A 20,842-nucleotide genomic window follows, 5' to 3' on the forward strand; every position below is an offset into this window, starting at 1 on the left:
CCGTTAATTATTTTTTCTTTCAGAAGTATTCATTGTTATTCTCATCTGTTTGTTGTTCAAGATTAATTTTAGAATCATTTTGTCAGAGTAAAAAAAAATCCTATTGGGATTTTGTATGTGCACTCCTATTAAACCATAAATTAACTGGAGGAAAATAGACATTTTTATAATACACAGCCTCCCCATCCGGAAACCTGGCATGTCACTCTTTTTGTTCATCTACTTACATTTCTCTAAATATAACAGCTTTGTGGGTTTTCTTCATATAGGTCACATACATCACTTGCTACCTTTATTTTTAAATAGGCAGGTACTTTATTCACTCTCCTCCCACTCCGACCTCAATGCCCTGTGCACAGGTGAAGCCTGTCCCTTTTCCCCCTCCTCTCTGTGACTGAATCCTGGCTTTTCCTGTAAATATATACTCCCAGATTTTTCCAGGACAAGAACAATTTCAAATATCCTTTCCTTTGGCCCAGAAAATATGATTGCAGTAGCTAGGGTCTTCGGAAATTGCCTTTCTCAAATGTTTGGAGCCGGAATCGGGATCAGCTGAGGTTTGAAAGCATCAGCCTCCATGCGGGGGATAATATTCCTGGGCACTGCTTGTGATCAGGGGCATGGGGCTGTAACAAGAGCTGTGTGAACATCCTCTGCTGATGTAATGTTCTGCTCAGTTCTCTAGGCTGCCTTAAAGGCCTCAATAACCCACAGGTGGCCCCAGGAGAGGAGCAGGGAACCTGGGGATTGCTTTGGTCCAAATTTGTATTTCAGGCCAATTCCTAGAAATTCAAAACCAGCATGTAAGCTTCTGGGGCCACCTTCTTCTGTTACCCAGTCCTCAAGAACCTGGACACTGAAGACTTGTGGTCTCACTGTGTTAGTGCTCTGCAGAGTTGGGGTGGGAGGTAGGGAACCTGCTCTGTAGAGGGCCTCCAGTAACCCAGAAGAGTCATTTCCTTGGACAATGTCCTGGTGGGGTGGGAGGCAGGGAGGATCTCTGTCTGCTCCTGCACTGGGGAAGGGACACTACAGTCATGGCTGTGAAGCATTTCAGCACCACAGGGACAGCATGGGGAGGGTAAGCCAGGGTGGAGGGAAGCCAGGGCTGGGAAAACTGACCCTGGATGAAGGGATGGCTCATAAAAGTGGCTGCCAGCGTTTCCTATCAGAATGTTCTAGGAAGTAAAGTCAACACTTGCCCTACAGGCCAGTGTGGGTCATACATTGCTTTTTACCTTTACTTCTAAATAGGCAGATACTAGTGGAGGAAGGCAGCTTCTAGGTTGAATCAAGTCTTCACCCAGGAGAAGAAGCTCTACCCCTGCAGGGCATCCCTGCCCAAACCAGAAGCTGCAGGATTAGAAAAGGCCTGGAGAGGAAACCAAGAACCAGAGCAGAATCCCAGTCCCGAGGCTGGGGCACACATGGAGTGGATGTGACAGAGAGGAGGGTCCTCAAACTACTGGCCATATGGCTGGGTTGGATTCCTCACAGGCCCACTCAGACTTCACCCCACTGGCTTGAGGGCATAAGACTTCCCTTGACCGTGAGGCAGGTCTGGGCCTGGGCTCAGGACCTGGCTGTAAGAACTGAGCCCATGGAATGAAGGTCATCAGCAGACCTGACTGAGCAGGGTGTGATCAGGCAAAGACTGGATGAAGGGATGGCTTGCAAAGGAGCCGCCAGCATGTTCAAGGAAGTAAAGTCAACACTCCCTAACAGGCCAGTGTGGATCACAAACATTACTTACTATCACTTTATTTTTAAATAGGCAGATATTTTATGGGTGAAGGAGGTGTCTTTGGTGGCCCTGCGCAGTCTAAAATGGGCCCAAATGTAGCCAATCATTAGAATCACTCATAGGCTTTTTAAAATACAGAATCTTCATTCCCAAAAATTCTGATTCAGTAGGACTGGGATGGGGCCCAGGCATTGTAGTTCTAAAACCTTCCTAGGTGATCCAGCTGCTAGGTCAGATTTGTGAGCCACTAACATGGAACATGCACTGTGTGCCAGTTGTTTACAAGGGAGTTTTGCATTCTTGCTGAGGGGTTTGGTCCCCTGTCTAGATGGCAGCCCCTTAAGGCCTGGAGCTATGATATATGTGGTCATATGTCATTGCTGTGAGTCTCACCAGGCCGAGTCTGCCATAACTCGGTCATTGTGACGGTGGTAACCTCCTGGGATCCAAGAAATGTTGGCCTCCATGTTGATACCCAGTGAGGAATGGGATGCAGAGTCCAGTACTCTGACATTCCAACTTGATGCTGCCACTGCCTGCCTCTCGTTTCGTTGGAAGGCAGCAAAACGTGAATGGGCGTGCCTGCTGCACACTGGCATTGTGCTCACGCTGGGAGAGTAACAGGCATGATTCTAGCATGGCTCTTGCTCTCGAAGAGCTCACAGTCTAGCGAATGTGATAAGTACATACTTTTATTATAAAGCAGCGTTTGAATCATTACAATAATAGACATGGCCACAAAGTGCCCCCAGAATGTATAGGAAGAAAAACATATCCCAATTGAAAGATTCTCAGAAGATTCCTTGGAGGATCATAGCACAGGCGACATTTCAGCCCAGTCCAACTCAAGAATCTGTCCAGAACCAGACTGCAAACACAGTTTAGTATAGGGCCCAGTCTGAGTGGTAGATTCCTACAGCTAAGAGTCCTACTCCAAGGTATCTTGGGACCATACCTATAGCTACCTGGGTAAAACGAGGCTGGGAAAACTGATCAAGCTTTAGGGGTCTAATCCTGGACCGTGGCCCCTGCTTACAGTGGGATGGGGTCTATATGCCACCCTCACTTCAGCTTTCACCTGTGGGAGCATAGCTAGCAGGTTCTTTTCTCTGTAAAATTTCCCAAGCTACGTCTATGCTAAGTGTGTTCCTGTGGCCTCGTTGCAGACCATGCCTTCTCCACTGTGCTCTCCCATGTTTGACTAAGAGAACTATGGAGGAAACACAGAGTTTCCCTGAGGAGGGGCTGTTTTCACAGATGCTGGCTCAAGAGCCAGGGCTTGAAGCTCACTCCCTCACTGAGAAGAAGAGAGACTAAGGACCAGAGAGCAAACCTTGGTCTGGAGTCTTGCTTTGTTGAGCAATGGGCTATGCAAGGGGAGGGGTGGGGAGGCATCCTCAGTAGGCTGGTTGAGACTTGGAGATGTGCTGAACAGGAGCATGTGTGGAGACATACCCATCAGCAGCAGAAGTAGGAAGTGCCTCGTATTTCAAATTCAACAAAAATTGATTTTATACCTCCCACGTGCCCAGGCATGGTGCCGCACTCAGTGCCTTCAGAAGCGTAACTTCTACTTCACAACACAGGTGTGATGTAAAAGTTACTAGTCCAATTTTTATACGTGTGGAAACAATGTCAGTGAAGTACAGTAGTCCCCCAGTGCCACCTCCCAAAAAAGGTATACAACTACTAAGTGAAAAATAACAGGCAAACTGAAATTTTTCAGGATTTACATTTGTTCCAATTTGGGGGTGGTGGCTTAGCTTGGCTATGTATATTTTCCAAATAATGTATGATCTGTTTTCAAGATAAAAGCTGAGCCCCAAGAATATAGACTCAGCTTCTTCCCAGGAGTGCAGAGCAGAGATTTTCTTCATGCTTTGTTCCATAAGGTTCTAGACCTATCCTGGGAACCTGTGACAGGAGTCCTCAGCCAGCAGCTAAGGAGTACATAGGACCCTAGTTCAGAACTTGGCTTTTAATAGGGTCTAAAAGCTATGCTTAGCACCAGGAATGGTTTGGGTAGGCATTGTTCCTGAGGTGTGGCAAAAAGCAGTCATGGCTACAAGGTAAAAACCCTGGCAATGGGTTATTCCAAGAGTTGAACAAGAGCGGCCAGGAGCAGCATTGTCAGTTTGTGACAAGAACCTAGCCAACCTCTAGGCAGGGTATGGGGAGCAAGTCTAGTAAGGGGAGGCAAGAATTTAGCAATGGTCACAACCTCACCAGCGAGCTTCACTTTAAGACTCCAGCTCCAAGAGGGGATTGGATTGTGAATGAGGAGCTTAAGGCAAAAGCTACCCCCTCAAGATAAAGAGTACTTTCGTGGAAGGAAATAAAAGTACCATGAGTGGGGTGACCACACGTTCATATCTGCTTGGGACAATCCCAGTTTATATCTGTGTCCTAAAGTAATTATTAGTAGTACCATCTTTCATTCTCAAAAGTGGTCCAATTTGGGCAAAGTATTTGTGGCTACTCTAACCACGACCCAACAAACTTTATGCCAAGAAAAGGACTGGTTCTCAGCTGAACATTTTGGATGCTGAGGGTGATCTCTGAGCCAAAGGTCTATGAAGCACGATGTGATTGACCCCTTCTTACCTCTCCCCTCATCCCATGCCACTCACCCCCTCACTTACTCTGCCCAGACTCACTGCCCCCCTTTCATATCCTCAGGTACTCTAAATTCCTTCTACCCCAGTGGAAAGGGTAAGCTTCAAGTGCAGCTCTCCCATATTGGAATGTTCCTCAGATGTCTGTGTCCTTCTTATCACCTGTTAACTGTCCCCTCCCCAGAGAAGCCTTCTCTAACCACCTTATCCAAAAGGCAGCCCTTCACTTTCTGAGTTCTTCATATCCCTTTTCATAGTGTATTAATCAATTTTTGCTATGGTATCAACAGTCCAAAAATCTCAGTGGAACTGAAACAACAGACATTCATTTCTCGTTCACATCCCATGAGGGCTGTAGGTCAGTTATGGCTCTGTGGGGCTTGGCTGGGCTCTACAGAGCCTCTCATTCTGAGACCCAGGCTGAAGGACCAGTCTGTACAGAGGGCATCTGTTCTCATGGCAGAAGGGAGAAGCTCAAGAAGATAGGGTGAAGCCAGAGCAGGCACTGAGTGAGATGAACCTGGTGTACAGGTTCTATGTACAGAACTCTATGTACAGTCCTGGTGTACAGGACTCTCTGACTATAGCCAGGAAGGATGGGTGAAAGGTAGGAGGGACCCACAGCACTCAGTAGAAGTGATGCTTAGCAGAGTCTTCCAAGTGGACAGGAGGAAAGAACATTTTAGAAAGGGAAAATAGCTGGGAAAGACATGAAGTTAGCCGTGCACACTGCAGGGCTGTGAGTAGTCTAATAGGGCTGGAATGTAGGGTGCAGTGGGGGAGTGGGAGGGCCTTGGGTCTTTGGAGGTCTTTTGTTTCCTTTTGAGGAGTTTGGGTTTTATCCTCTGTGTAATAGGGAGTATTTAAAGAGGTCCAGGAAAGGATGTAACATCATGAGGATTTATGATTTATGAAATTCACTCAGGAGCCAATACAGAGGATGGACTCAAGGGGAGTGAGCTTGAAAGCTAGGAAACCAGGTAGACCAGTGCAGCAGGAAGAGCGCCTTGACTTAATAGTGGCATGATGGGGATGTGACAAGTACAAGAGATATTGAAGAGATAGAATCAACTGAAGTTAGTGGCTGATGGAATATGGGAGTGTGGAAGAAGAGGTTGCTATATTTTGCTTAGGTAACTGGGTGTTGTCATTCATGGAGATAAGGAATGAGGGAGGCTTAGGAAAACAGATAAAGAGTTCAATTTTGGATATGCATTTGAGACGCCATTGGGATCCCCAGCGGACACGTTCGTCAGACAGTTCCCTACCCAGTCTGCCGCATGCAGGAGGGCCTGGGCTTCTGGAGTTTACTTGGGAGGCAATGGCGTAAAGCTGAGTGGCTGGGCAATGAGAAGAGGAAAACCTATAACTGAGTGCTGGCAGGGCTGAAACATTTGCTGACACCAGCGAACATTCCAGACCCTAGAATCTAGAGGAACCAGGTTTGGGAAAGAAGGCTTTGGAGTTCAGTATTAGACGTATTTAGTTTAATCTGCTGTGGCAAAAGCCAAACTCCTTCTCGTGGTCTGAAAGACCTTGGCCATCCTTTTCATCTCATCTCACGTTCCTAGTAGCTCTGTGGTTCACTTTGCTTCTGCCACAGTGCTCCCCCCCCCCTCATATGTACCCCCTCCATCTGCAGTGATCTTCCTCTAGGATGGCTGTCTTCTTGTCATCAGGCCACATCTCCAAGACTGCCTCCTCAGACAGGCCGTCTCAGACCTCCTCATTGAAAGTAGACCTACCCCCCACTGCATTCATTTTTTTCCCTTCTCCCGGGCTTACGTTCCATTACAATGTAGATTTCATGAACACTGTGGGCTTGCTTACCTGCCTTGTTGGTTGCCAATCCAAACCCAGAGCAATGTTTGATACACAGCAGGTGCTCCGTGGATACTCAGGCTGGATGGAAACATTGCAAAGACCACAGGATGTAGAGGTCTGGGGATGGGAAGAGTGGTCTGTCCTGGGGGCATACATCTAAGAGTCATGTGTGGGCTGGGGTGCCCTAGAAAGAATGCAAGATAGGAGAAGACAACTCTGAAATCCATCCTTTCATGTTCCAAATTATGAATGTCAAGTAGAGCGGGAGAGCTTTCCAGTGTTGGCAAAGGGGTGGTCATAGCCAGAGGTGGGAAACCCAAGTGTGTGTGATGGAGGACAGAATGGACATGCTTCAGGAATTAGGGCGGGATCAGCTCTGTGGAAGGCCCTGCTCATCTAACTCAGGGCACCAGCGCCCCAATCTTGCCTGCCTGGGAGGTGGGGATTGGGCCAAAAAAAAAGAAAAAAGGAACACAAAACCATGAGCACAATCCATGGCCTGTGGATTGGATTACATCCAGTATGAATTTAAGAGGGCACACTGTGTGCTCAGGAAGTATGTGGCCAACATTGCCGGCTTATCTCCGTTGCTCCTTTTGGAAGGTGTGAGTTTCCATAAGGCATCCTCAGTATTGTCCGCACAGAGAACCCACACCTTAACTTAATCTTGTTTATGATAAGGGTGAGCCCTGCCTCACTCCTCCTGCACAAGACCTTGAGAACAAGTTCCTCAGGCCCAACAAAGTTAAATAACTTTCTACAGGCTCCAGCACCAGAGATGATGTTAGGGTAACTCCGATGAATATTAACATTATGCTGAGCTTCGGAGCAGGAGGCACAAGAAATTCAAGGGTGGGTTTGTGAAGCCTCTGCTTCCAGCTCAGCTATGGCATCAATCAGCAGAGCTGCCTCAGTTTACTGGTCCAAGGACACACAGTGAAACAAGAGCAACCTGATTGGGCATCTCCTGCTTGGGCGAGCACTGATGGAGAAAATCGCCCGACCAGGCAAACTGACGCTGCTGCGGATTCATGGGCGCCAGTCTCAGACCTACAGCAGTGCTCAGCCAACATCCATTTGTGCTTCTCCAGCCAGCCTGCGGTTCTCTTCTCTGTGGAAGCTGTCCCAAACACTTGCCACTCCCCTCAAGCCCCTGAGCAGCTCCTGCCCTCACCTTGCCCTGGAGAATGACCTTGACACCACCCTCATGGGCAGTCAACATTCCTCAATTTGCAAATAGCAAAGACACCGAGCCTGTAGGTTATACTCCTTCTCATCCTTCTCACCCTCCCACCTTTTATAACGGAAATGTTAGCTCCTCTCTCCCATCCAAAACCAGGCCCCCTATAGATTATACATCCCATTTAGGCTTTGAATCGGGGAACTTTGAACACCTTTGAGCTCACAGTAAGAAATGCAATTTGGTGCACACTCACACACACACTTACACATAATTGAAACAGACGATTCACCACAGTTCTTACTTTTAACATTTACAGGGCACTCAGATACTTTCCATTCTCTTCCTTTTTTTTCTTTCTTTTTTTTTTTTTTTTTTTGGAATCCAACTCAATATCACTTTCACGACGACATCACTTTTACAACCAGTGTTTAATGGACTGTTCCAAAAATCTTGCTATAGAGTCTTCTTCACCTCGCACCTTCTCGGGAACCTTTGGCTTATATATAATCTGTCCTCCTTGTTCTGTCTCTCCAGCTCTCCCTGTCTGCCAAGTCCTCCCGTCACCAGTTAAACTGCCCCGTGTCTCTCTTAACTTAAAAGTAGAGATCACCTTGCTGGTTCTCTAAGCTGTCCTTTACACCCAGACTTCTCTGACAGCATGTCTTCCCTGCTGCGTCCATTCCTCACCTCCTGCTCCCTTGTCACTGCCCATTCTGACCTCTGTGCACCCCACACCTGGGGACAGCTCTCACCAAGGTCGATGATGAGCCTTGTGTTGCTAAAACACAGGGGTTGCTTTCAGCACTCATCATACACAGATGCTCAGCTGTATTTCAGAATGGATAGCCCCTCCCTCCTTCTGGAAACCACTCTCCTGTTTTTCCTCCTACCTTGGCTGCTTGGTCTCCATCTGCCCTGCCAGCTTCTCTCCATTCTCTTGCAAAGTCCCATGCCTTCTGTCTTTCCTCTGCCAATTTGATAGCTCTGTCATTTGACGTTTCTGTTTTCTAGTCATATTGTACATTTGCAGCATCTCTGTTGACCAGCTTTATTCTTCCGTTAGTGGCCTCTTAATTTCCTTGGCCCATATTTCTATTTTGAGTGTTTATCTTTTTATTGAGTTGTAGTACTTTATATGGTAAACATAGTAAATATTTAACTGTAATAACCTCCAACTATTTCTTCTCCATTTGCTCCTCAGTATTTAGCTTTGTTTATGGTGATTTTTAAAGTCCAAAAGTGTTTCATTTCTGTCATTAAAAATGTCATTTCCCTTATGATTTCTAACTTTGGTGTAATGCTAAGAAAGTCCTTCCCCACCTCTGAGATGACACAAATATTCCTTATTTTTTTTGTCTAGTACTTCTGTAGTACATAGAGCGAGGCACGAATCTAATTTTTCCACAACTGGTTAGCCATTTGTCCAAGCCTCCTTAATTGGTCAGTCTGCCTTTGTCCTCCCAGTTTGAAAAGCCCCCTTTGTCATATACTAAATTTTTAGGTGTCTGTGTCTGTTTCTGAACTTTTCTTTTCCGGCTCCATTGATCTCTCATCTGAAGCTAATACAATACAGATTTTACTATTGAAGCTTTATGTCTGAGTTGGCAAAGCCTCCTTGCACTGGGAGAAAGCAGGTGTCATGGCTGAGAGTTTGGGCTCTGGAACTGGTTTGACTGGGTTCACATCCCAGCCCATTACCCACATGCTGTGTGACCGGAACACCTGCACTCAGCTTCTACATCTGTAAAACTTGAAAGTAGTATCCACCTCAGAGGGTTGTTATAAAGGTTAGTGAGTTAAGACATATGACGATTTTGGAATGCCCACTAACACCTCATACTTTAAGAGGAGGTTGGCTCTTTTCACTTGTGTATTACAATTGTTTTAAGTTCTGGAAGAAAAAAAATTGGTGTGAGTCACACCTGGAATTATGTTCAGTTTATACAATGATTTGAGGATAATTGTCATTTTAATTATATGAACTCTTCATCCAAAATAACAGATCAATAGTTTGTCTCCCATTGTTTTTTTAATTTTTTTAATGTTTATTTTTGAGGGGGAGAGAGAGAGAGAGAGAGAGAGCAAGCGGGGGAGTGGCAGAGAGCGAGGGAGACACAGAATCCGAAGCAGGCTCTAGGCTCTGAGCTGTCAGTACAGAGCCCAACATGGGGCTCGAACTCATGAACCTTGAGATCATGACCTGAGCCGAAGTCGGACACTTAACCAACTGAGCCACCCAGGCTCCCCTCCATTTTTTAATTTTCTTTTCTACGCATCAGTAAAGTTTTGTTGTTCTCATTACATAGGTTGTGTTTTTCGTTGTTTTAGGACTGAATTTAATTTGCTAGCAATTTGCATATAGGATTTCTTTTTACACAGTGTGTATGTTGGTGTTTGAGTAGGTGGGTGTGAATATGTGTATCATACAATTTTGTGGGAGTATTTGTATCAAAATTAATTTAAATAGCATAGCTATGATGGTGTGTTTAAAATTTTAAAGTTCTGGCCATGAAACCACCTACTCCTTAAGTATGTTCCAGTTTCCTCAGGTTTTTCCCTTCACACAATTTTGGTAATTCAGAATCCTAGAACCTTTTGTTTAGTCAAGAATTCAAATTTATTAGTATGTTATAATACTATTCTTTTATAATTGGCTTAGCTCCTTAATTTTACTATGCTGTCTCTATGTATACATACCCTCTCTATTTTTATTTCTTAAGTAGATCAGTGAGAAGATTCCTGTTTATTGGTCCCTCCAGTTATTTTTTTCTGTTTTTATCTTAACTTTATTATCCTTTCTTTGATCTTGTTCAGTTATTCTCTCTGTAGCTTTTAAGCTTACACATTCATTTCACTCATTTGTCTATTATTTAATAATGAATAAGGCTATGAATTTTCTGTGAAATACAGCTTTGACCTAATATCATCATCATTAATATAACTGGTCTATGTTGACAGAGTCTGTTCCTTTTTGAACTCAAGGTATTAAGGAGGGCCCTTGCGATGAGAACTGGGTGATGTATGTAGGTGACAAATCACTGAATTCTACGTCTGAAATGAATATTGCACTTTATATGAACTAATTAATACAAGTAAACAAATAAACTTAGTTAAGAAAGGGTTCTATGCATTCTCAAGTGATTTACAGATCTTTCTGTGTTCTTTTATTACTGATTCCTAGTTCATTTGCGCTGTGAACAGAAAATGTGGCCCCCACAGCTTTTGTTTTGTGGGGAAGTTTGTGTAGATTTCCTTGTAGCCTAAAATAAAGTCTGTTTCTGTAATATTCCATGGGCGCTTATAAAGAGGGTTATGTTCCTCATTGCTACACAGTTTCATGTAGCACATACACTCTCAGAGTATTTTACAGGTCCTCTTTATCTTTATTTACTTTTGATTTCAGACAAGTATATTTTTCTCCAACTCTTGTATTTTTTAAAAATAGTTGATTTGATCTGCGTCAGTGCTTTGGGCCATAACATATCATAACTATCATATTTTCATTTTGGAATGTGTGCACCATCCATCTTTTCAATATCATCTTTGGATTTTGTTTTACTTTGTCAGGCCCCCAGTAATTGAATTATCGTTTTGAAAGCAGTGAAGCCAGCAGTGACAACACCAAAAGACAAGATAACAAGAGGGGGGTTTTCAACACGCCCCTTGCGTTTTTCACTCAAGATCCTGTCAAATAACAATCTGATATCACACACAGTAATTAGGCATGCACCTGTTAATGAGTTTGCCACCTTTATTATTTTTCAAAAGTCTGAGCCAGGTAAGAGCCCTCTGACTTAAAGGTTTATCCAAGGTCAAGATCCATGAACATAACTACATCCGAATTGGGTAGGCACCTTATCTGCCTCTTTTAACTTGGACAATTGATGGTGATAAGATCCAATGACAACATTTCATGTTTTCCTCATTTTGGACACTGAGAAACAAACTCTATTCTCTTAACGGAAAAACTTCAATGTAACATGCAAACATAATTTTCCAGAGTGAGAGAGATTAGACCTTTCTGGAATGATACATTCTCCCTTTTCCTGTCCTGGCAACAAATCTGAGTTGTCTCTTGGGGTGTTAAGACCGAGCTTTGCAGGACCACATCCTTGTTCTATTAGTGTCTGTTTACAAGCTCATCTCCTTCCAGGTACAAGAAGAAATGTGTCTTGGTAGCTGCCATAGGACTGTTGACCAGAATAAGGATCATCCACGAGTCCGGTGTGATATTATAACATCCAAGGGGTTGATCTTAATATTGAAACTCCTTATTCATGTGGTTTGCATTTGCCTCCACCAGTCCTTCTAAAAATTTGGTTGCACATATAGGGTCACCTGGGGAGCTTTTTAAACCTGTGATGCTCTGGACCCACTCCACCAAATACATAGGAATTTCTGGAGCCTCGGCATTTGTAAATTCTAATATTCTTCTAATGTGAAGTCTGAGCTGTCTTGGCCCCTTTCTTTTTAACCTCTGAGTCCCTTTGTGGAAGCTATGTATCTTATTCCAAAATGAGGATTATAATTTACTGGGATAGATTAACCTGTATACATGTACTATCATAAATAATGTTTGTCTCTTGTCTTTTTTTTTTTTTTAGCATTTACTTTACATTTCCCCTCTTTATGCTTCCTTGTTGCTTTCCTTTGAATTCCATTTTTTGCTAAATTGACTGCTTTCCTTTTTCCCCTTTGGTAATTTTGAAGATAAGCTACTTTATAGTCTATTACTAATTACTCTTAACATCTTTAAAAACATGCTCTAACCTATATTTCTCTAATTAACCACAGAAACTATATAACAGAGTTTCTTGCAAGATGAGGAAATTAACATATCTCCTTGCTCCAACTTTACGCTTTATATCAGTGTCATCTGCAGTGTTTACCCTGGGGTTTAGGCAGGAGTGAGATCTTTTCTCTTCTCTTCAAAGGAATATTTGTTACACTTGCATTCTGTTTTAGAACTGTGTTTATAGAAATTAGATTCTTTACTATATGTTTTATTTGCTTCTTACTAATCTTTTTCATTTTATATTAACCATAACTTCCCATTTGAGTTCTTCATTTTGATTCATCTCTCAGTTGTGTAGAAAACATCTTTGAGTGTTTTTTTTTAAATGAAAGTTATGTGCATAATATATTTTTTATGGCCTTTGACATTGGGAGCAGTTTCTACTGGCTTTGCTGTTTAGCAACTTGGCTGGGTCACTCTCTTTTCTACTCTAAGTTATTTAGGAACAAATCTGTACTGTGTCTATGAGAAATGCATTAAGGGTGATGGCACAGTATTTTTTCCAGAGCTGACTCAGGTATCCACCTGTTTTTCAGACTTTGGTCAATTCTGTTGCTTTGGGGTTGGAACGGAATGAGGAAGTGAGGCACACGTATTCATGTCCCATCTTTTCAGATGGTATCAAACGTTAAATACAGTTAACCCTTGAATGACATGGGGGTAGGGGCGCCAACCTGCCCTCCAAACCCTGTACAGTCAAAAAAATCCACATATAACTTTTAACTCCTTAAAAACTGAACTACTAATACCCAACTGCTGACCAAAAGCCTTACCGATAACATAAACAGTTGATTAACACATATTTTGTATGGTATGTGTATTATATATTGTATCTTTACAATAAAGTAAGCTAGAGAAAAGCAAATGTTATTAAGAAAGTCATAAGGAATAGAAAATACATTTACAGTACTGTGCTGTATTTATCCAAAAAAAATCTTTTTTGACATGTAAGTGGATGTGTGTAGTTCAAACCTGTGCTGTTCAGGGGTCAACTATACTCATTGATTCATTCAGCAAGTGTTGATTGAGCACCCACCATGAGTGCACCATGCACAGTGGGAGACATTAGGGACCCAGAGGCATCAAACAGACAAGATTTCTACTGTCATGGAGCATATGTGCATGTGTTGGGGAGAGGGAGGGATGGACCATAAACGAGTAAACAAGATAATTTTAGAGAGTGATAGGTAAAGCTACCATATATATCTGGCCAAAATGGTGCCCCTGGAGCTTTGCAAGATGGCAACCCAGAAAAAAGGGTATAAAGAAAAAAAAATAATGTGACAGAGTGATGGAGTGGGGGTGGGGGACCCAGATGATGTTCATTAAATTCTCCTGTGCAACAAACCCATTTGTGCACATGCTTCTGTGATGGTCTTCCCTCTGAAATCATAGCACTTCTCTTTGCCTCCAGTCCACTCTGGTGTGGTTCTCCTGGTAGGCAGGGCTCATGATTTTTCCCCTTGTCTTCAAGATCGTTGGCCTTGTTGGGTTAAGATTCCTCACAATTGGCATTATGCTTGCAGCTGGAGATGGCATGGATTTGGGGGGGGGGGCATCCATGGCCAGCCTAGAGGCCCCCCACTTCAATGCTAATGTAGTCGTTAGGACTGATAGACTGATATTCAGCAAATTTTGAGAACACTCCCAAGGACTCCATTAGGCCCAGTGGGCAGTACTATTCTCAAACTGGAAGAAGATGTTGAGGGGTGGCTATGAGCTTGGCTCCTGGAGTCAGATGGCTTTGAACTTGATGTTTGTTACAACTTACTGGCCGAGCAACCCTGGCAAATTACTTAACGTCTATGTGCCTCAGTGTCTTCATCTTTAAAATGGGCTACCTACCAAATAGTGTTATTGTGACAGCTAAATTGAGTAATTGATGACAGTGCTCAGAACAATGCCTGCACTTAGTAACCGCCATTAATATATTATAATAATCACTATTAATTATATATTGTGTTGCCTAAAAGCATTTTCATGTCCAGCTCTCCCCTTGGCTCAGACTCTTTCTATACCTCTAAAACACAGAGATTACAAGGGTGAGACTGAATGTGTCTTAGGGACGAGGTTCACTCTGCAGAACTGGATGGAAGGGCTTTGAGTAGCAGGTTGGAAAAGAAATACCTAACATAGAAAAGGGGAAGACTGGTAGAGTCAGGGGAAGGAAGGAGAAACTCAACATAAAGAGTGACCGGTTCCTTTGTTTTGTGTGTTTGTTTTGCAAGCATGACTTCATTATTATTTTTCACCTGAGCTTCATTATAATTAATAAGCCAAATACTATGCTTACCGAAGTTTCTGTATTATGAACACCAAACATCAACATAAATGTTATAAAGAGATTCAGATGTTTGTCCATATTATTTCCTACCCTCTTTATACTTTTACATTAAAAAATTTTTAGTATAAGCCTATCTCATTTTTTGCAGTCAGGAAAATTAAATATTGTTTTCCTTTTGAAAAAGTATTACCCCAAAACCTATTACTCGGAAACAATTTTTACTCGGGGGCTCATGTCCAGTCTTTATCCACATGTAAATAAATATGTAATAGCTATAATCAGAAGTATACATATAATTTTATGATCTACTGTTTTACTTAAATTGATGCTTAACATTCTTCTTTCTACAGGGTCATATTTATCACTTTAATGATTTCGCTCAAACAGCATCACATTAAAGGCTATAATTTACCACCTATTATTAGGCTCGTATATAGGTTGCTCACATTTTTTCTCTGTAATAAAATTATGTCACTATAAACATCTTTGTCCATGTGGCTCTTTTTCTTTTAAATTAATTCCTAGAGATTACTGAGTCAGAATATTTGAATAGTTTTGTGGCTGTTGATAAGAATTCATATACTCCCTTCCGAAAGGATTATATCAACTTTACTCTGCAACTGGCAATAAATACACATGAGTTTCCACAAAGCCTTAACAATATTGGGCTGTATATTTTTTCTTTATTTTTTTACTTGTGAAATGGACTGTGTTTTCATATTAATTCTATTTTTTCTCCTATGAATCCTGTGAGCATATTCTTTGCTCATCTTTGTGATGTTCTTATACAATTACGAAGACTCGAATTTAATATTGATATTTACCCTTTGGCATATCTGTTGCAATTTTTTTCATTGTATTATTTTCCTTTTTAATTTTGGTTTAATGTTCGCTTGTTTGTTTTTCCATTTATAGCATTTCCCTTGCCTCAGCCTTGTTCCAGGGTCTGTTAGTCACTGGCATGAAAAGGGTTGAAAATAAGGATTTTCAGAAGAGTATGTCCATAGGGTAAAGTAGAGAGGACAGGAAGAGGGCAAGGCATCCAGATGAGGCACCATGACCCCTGCCCCAGGTTTCTTCCAAAGCTCTGGTCTCTGAGAGACAATGTTTACCCAGCACCTCCTTAGCATACGTATGTAACTTCGAGGTTGCCAGAATCCCCAGGGCATACCTATTATTTTCCCACCACAAGTGTTTAAAGAGGAGAAATGGACTTGGCATACCCAGACCCTGGTTACCAGCCAACGGATCACCACCAGCTAGGAGAAGCTGGGCTCTGTGACCCTACTTAAGCTTGAAGGATGGTTTTTCCCTGATACAAGGGACCAGGAGCTTACAGACACTTCCTGGGATGAGCACGCTGTAAGGGGGAGAGGGGCCAAGAGTAGACCAACTCCACCATGTCTGTGGTTTGCCAGAGGGGCCCTTCCCAGCACCATACCGAGGATGGAGCCAACGTGTCTCCCTCCTAGAGCTCAGAACCCAGCCAGTCTGGCCCAACCCTGTGTCATCATTTCTTTCTGCTGCTCTTTAGGCTAAAGAAATGTTCCCTGTGCCAACCCTCAGTAGCCCAGGCAGAGTGCAGGGATGCTCACTGACCTCCACCGCTCTTCTCTTACAGTTTCTTGCTTCTTCAACTTCACCAGCCCCTCTGGGGTCGTCCTGTCGCCCAACTACCCAGAGGACTACGGCAACCACCTCCACTGTGTCTGGCTCATCCTGGCCCGGCCTGAGAGCCGCATCCACCTGGCTTTCAACGACATCGATGTAGAACCTCAGTTCGACTTCCTGGTCATCAAGGATGGGGCCACGGCCGAGGCCCCAGTCCTGGGCACCTTCTCAGGAAACCAGCTCCCCTCTTCCATCACAAGCAGCGGCCACGTGGCCCGTCTCGAGTTCCAGACTGACCACTCCACAGGGAAGAGGGGTTTCAACATCACTTTCACCAGTGAGTCCCCGCTCGGTCCTTCTGCACATCAGCCTCTGGGCCTGGTCCAGGGTGCCCCCATGGAGGAGCATTGACATGGGTGGGCCAGCTCCAAGGGCTTTGCAGGGCTGCAGTGCCCCGGCATGGTGCTCCGGCAAGGCCAGGAAAAGCAGAAAGTGCAGGCTGCTGGCCAGGGTGCTCTTTCCTACCACGTGGCTCTCTTTTGAGCATCTATTTCCTATAGGCGCCATATGTAATGTATAACAAGGCTGGAACCTCATTTTTCCCTCTTCGCCTCCCCCTCCTAGAAGGCCCAATTAGAACCAGGAAGAGCCCAAGGGAGATGAAGCCTGTGTCAGCCGTACATCGTTGCCCATCCCACTCCATTGTGCCCCTCCCTGTCCTTGAACACCTGCTTACTGTTGACTTCAGGGAGCCCCAGTGGGGCTCTTGCACCACACTTTGCCCAGTTCCCACCCCCATAGTCAAATCAGGAACAATGGTCCCAAGCAGTGTTTCTGCTTGGAACTGAGCTTTCTTAGCCTTGTTTTGGGGACATTTCCTCATTGCCCCTCTCAGGCCCACAGTCCAAAAGTTATCACCTCCAGTTTTCATACTGGGCCCCTTCTCTAGAAGCAGCTTGAAGCTAAGGGGTAATTCTTTCCATGTCTGTGCCTCCTGGGGTGATAGGGTGGGATGGAAATAGCAAGCTGCCAGTGATAGCAACAAGTGCTTATCAGGTCATAATGAGTTTACTGTAGACCCAGTGAACTTAGCTAATGGCAAACAGTCAAGTGGGGCTGAAGCTGGGTCTGCCTGAGCAATTAACCTCTTCCAGAGGCTTCTTGTGAAATGTAAGCCCCCAATTCACACTTCACTCTATGCACACAAACATTCACATAGTCTGGTACTTTTTTTTAAGAGAGAGTGGGGTAGGGGCAGAGGAAGAGAGAGAGAATCTTAAGCAGGCTCCGTGCTCAGCTCACAACCCATTAAGGGGCTTGAGCTCATCACTGTGAGATCATGAGCTGAGCCAAAATCGAGTCAGACGCTGAACTGACTGAGCCACCCAGGTGCCCCAGTCTGGTACTTTTTGACAGAACTGATCTCCTAGCCCCCACCCCACTCCTTGGCATAGAGGTCTTGCTTCCTTGTCCCGCCTGTCCCTGGGGTCTAGTTGAGCTGAAGACAGCAGGTGCCAAATGGTGGACCATTGGGGACTTCAGATTCTAAGGAACTACCCAAGCTAAAGCCCTTTCCTGATGTTCCCTTCAGCACCTTCTTCAGGATAGTAAACTTGCTAGAAACAATCAGTCTTCTCAGGGCATGCCTCCTCCAGGGATCTGGAGATCTTCCCACCAACCAGAGTGGAGGAAGCAGAACCCAGTCTGTCTTCCTCAGTCTTCCCAGTCTAGCACTGCCGCTCTAGCTTCTAGCTTATCTACCCTCATCCTTGCTTTACCATGAGATAGTGAGCTCTGGAAAGGTACGGGTATGCACGCATATCTTCCTATCCTCTCTGCCCAGCACAGGGTCTGCACCTGGTAAGAATCAGTAAATATTTACTAAATGGAGAGATCCATGAGTGAGTAATGCCCTTTTTCTCTCCCTGGTAGGAGTAGAAAGAAGGGTAAGAGGTATGCCAGGGAGCCCACTTTGCAGCATGGTGAGGGCTGGAAACTCCGCAGGTTCAGCAGGTGCAGACATCAGTGGGGAGCCTGGGACAAACTGGCTACTGAGTCTCCTAGCTAAACCTAGGAAGTGCCCTCTTTCCAAAAAGCAACACATGCTAAGTCCCCAGGGGTGGGGGGAGAGGCAAAAGGCAGCGGATCTGACCTAAGTGAGGATCGAGCTATTACCTAGCATTCCTCTCCAAGGCTTCTCTACCACTAGAAAAATGACATGCATCTAACACATAAATACTCAACAAATGGGGCAGATCAAAGAGAAAGTACTAACTACGACCCTAAAATCCCCCCACCCAGAAATGATTCTTGCCAGCAAATATTATTGCAGACATCAGATATTTTTCTGTGCATTTATACAGATAGTTGGATGGATAAATAGAAGTAATTGTTTTAAATCCAGGCCCCATTGCTGAATCAGAATCCCTAAGGGGATGAAGCCCCATAATCTACATTTTTACAGGCTTCTGAAGTGATTCTGCTGTAGCTGGTGCAACAATAGTCCATGGACAAGTGTTTGGGGACTCGGACATCAAGCTCCTCGGTCACATGCAGATGATGATCATCTAGGCTGAGCTTTAATCTGCCCAGTGTCAGGGAGCTCACCTCCCAGGTAGCTTCCCCATAGCAAGAGAACCCTGGGAGGTTCCCCTTGTGCTGACTTGAAGCTTGATCCGGTAACAAGGATCAGTGATCCCATTTTCATCCCCAGCGCTCCTCAGAGCTAATCCTTCTGTGGGGCATTTTGAACAATGAAGACGGTAGCTGCTGTCTCCTGAGCACCTGCTGTGTGAGTGCCTCCGTAGCCATCACCACCAGCTGCTCAGCAGAAACTTCAGTAGCTAAGCTCTTTCTACCCCTTCTACATGCCAGGAAACTGAGGCTTGAAAAAGTGCACAGGTAGAACTGAGCAGTATGTAAATCCTTGACTTAGAACCTTTGGGCCCAGATGTTGGAAGTAGCTTCATATCCCTGCATGTGTGCGTCCCTGTGTGCGTGCACATGTGAGCGTGCGCACGTGTGACTGATTGGGTTTTGAAGAGACATGTGTGTCCAGACTTCTGGGCCCCGAGCACCACTCTTCTTCCCACACCATCTTTCTAAATGTCAAAGCAACCTCACGGTCACCGTTGCTAATGAAGGAAGGTGGAGAGACTAAGTCTGGGCTGAGCTGGGCTTAGCAATTCAGTGGGAAGAGTGTTGGGGCATCCGCGAGGCTGCAAGGGATCATCACAGTCGTCTCCACATCGCTTGCTCCCGCAGCTCCCCATCAGTAGGAAGGATCCCTAGCTTTTCAGGTCTCTTGCCTCCAGCAAGATCCCGCAGCCCCCGGGGCCCTTCTGTTTCTGGTTGTGCAAATGTTTCAATCACTAGGGAATTTCAGAGGCTTGCAGATTGAGTTCTTGATTTAAGGGGGCATGTGCCTGTGCCGCCATGGAGCCTGGTCTCGCCTGGAAAGCGCCACGCTCACAACAGCAGGGATGCAGATGGGGTGTGGCTCAGAGACCTGAGTATGAGAACCACGGCACCCCTAATCAAGGCAGGCTGGGAACGAGCTCAGTGGAGACCCAGTGGGGAAGAAGGAAGGGGACTCATACTCAGGGAGTACTTACCATCTGTCAGGTGCAGTCCCGAACATTCTCCACTTTCAAATTCATACCAACTTCCCTATTATTTCTATCCCAGAATGACCCTGCCAGTGTATTACTGTCTCCATTTTATAGGTCAGGAAATGAAGGTTCAGCTAGATTATGTAAGTTGCCCAGACCCATGTAACTAACAAGAAGCAAAGCTCAATCAAACCGGGGCAAGTGCTCTCTTTCCTCTGCCCCATCCCCGCTGCGGTATCAGTTACCCAGACAGAGTGAGAGGCAGCCTGACAACACACAAGGAAATGAAGGAAATGGCTTCAGACAGGGTTGAGTCCAGGGCACCTACTTTATAATGCTTAGTGTCTCTTAGTGTCACAGGACTTGGAGTCCAGCTCATCTGCAACATAAATGATCTCATACTGTCTGAAGTTAGGGATGCATGGAATGGATGTGACAGGAGGAGACAGCCCTGCTCCTAAGCAACGTTGAACCTCAGTTTCCTCATTTGTAAACTGGGGTGATCGTGTCTACTTCCCAGAATCATATGATGTAAATGAACTGCATCAGAAATACTTAATCCACTGCCTGATCGATATATGTTTCTTAGGACGAAATTGGATTCAGTGCTCAGGAAGGCAGGAGATCAAGTCTAACAACCACCCACTTCATGCCCAGTGTGGCTCATTGGTTCTGGGGTACCTGCCTCTAGAGCGTCTGGCTCTCTCTCCAGCGTGGCAGGTTCTCGTGGAAGTGGTGGAGGTCTAGGGTTGACTATCATAATGGAGCTTGTTTTCTTTGGGGGTCCCTCTGCACACCAGCTCTACCAAATCACGTCCTTGACCCCCGTCCCCACAGCCTTCCGACACAACGAGTGCCCAGATCCTGGCGTTCCGGTAAATGGCAAACGGTTTGGTGACAGCCTCCAGCTGGGAAGCTCCATCTCCTTCCTCTGTGACGAAGGCTTCCTCGGGACTCAGGGCTCGGAGACCATCACCTGCATCCTGAAGGAGGGCAGCGTGGTCTGGAACAGCGCCGTGCTGCGATGTGAAGGTATGTGCCTGCCAGGGCTGGGGACTGTGGCTGTCAGCCAGAGAGGGTCCTTCCTCTTCTTTCAGGACCCAGGCCACCCTCTCACCCTCACACTGGGATGGCAGGGGCTTTACAGAACTACTTCGTGTAGAAATTTGAATTGT

At 44.9% G+C, this 20,842-nt stretch overlaps 1 protein-coding gene across 1 annotated transcript in view; it reads left to right on the top strand.

Annotated features, from left to right (window-relative positions):
- CSMD2 (CUB and Sushi multiple domains 2) overlaps window positions 1–20,842 on the top strand; it is a 597,686-nt gene that overhangs the window by 356,129 nt on the left and 220,715 nt on the right. Inside the window, 2 exon segments of the mRNA XM_053897825.1 lie at window positions 16,067–16,393; window positions 20,505–20,699. Of these exon segments, the coding sequence (XP_053753800.1) occupies window positions 16,067–16,393; window positions 20,505–20,699 (522 nt within the window).

Source organism: Panthera pardus, unplaced genomic scaffold (genome assembly GCF_024362965.1).
Source record: "Panthera pardus isolate Hobbes unplaced genomic scaffold, ASM2436296v1 HiC_scaffold_11, whole genome shotgun sequence".
Classification (NCBI taxonomy): Eukaryota; Metazoa; Chordata; class Mammalia; order Carnivora; family Felidae; genus Panthera; species Panthera pardus.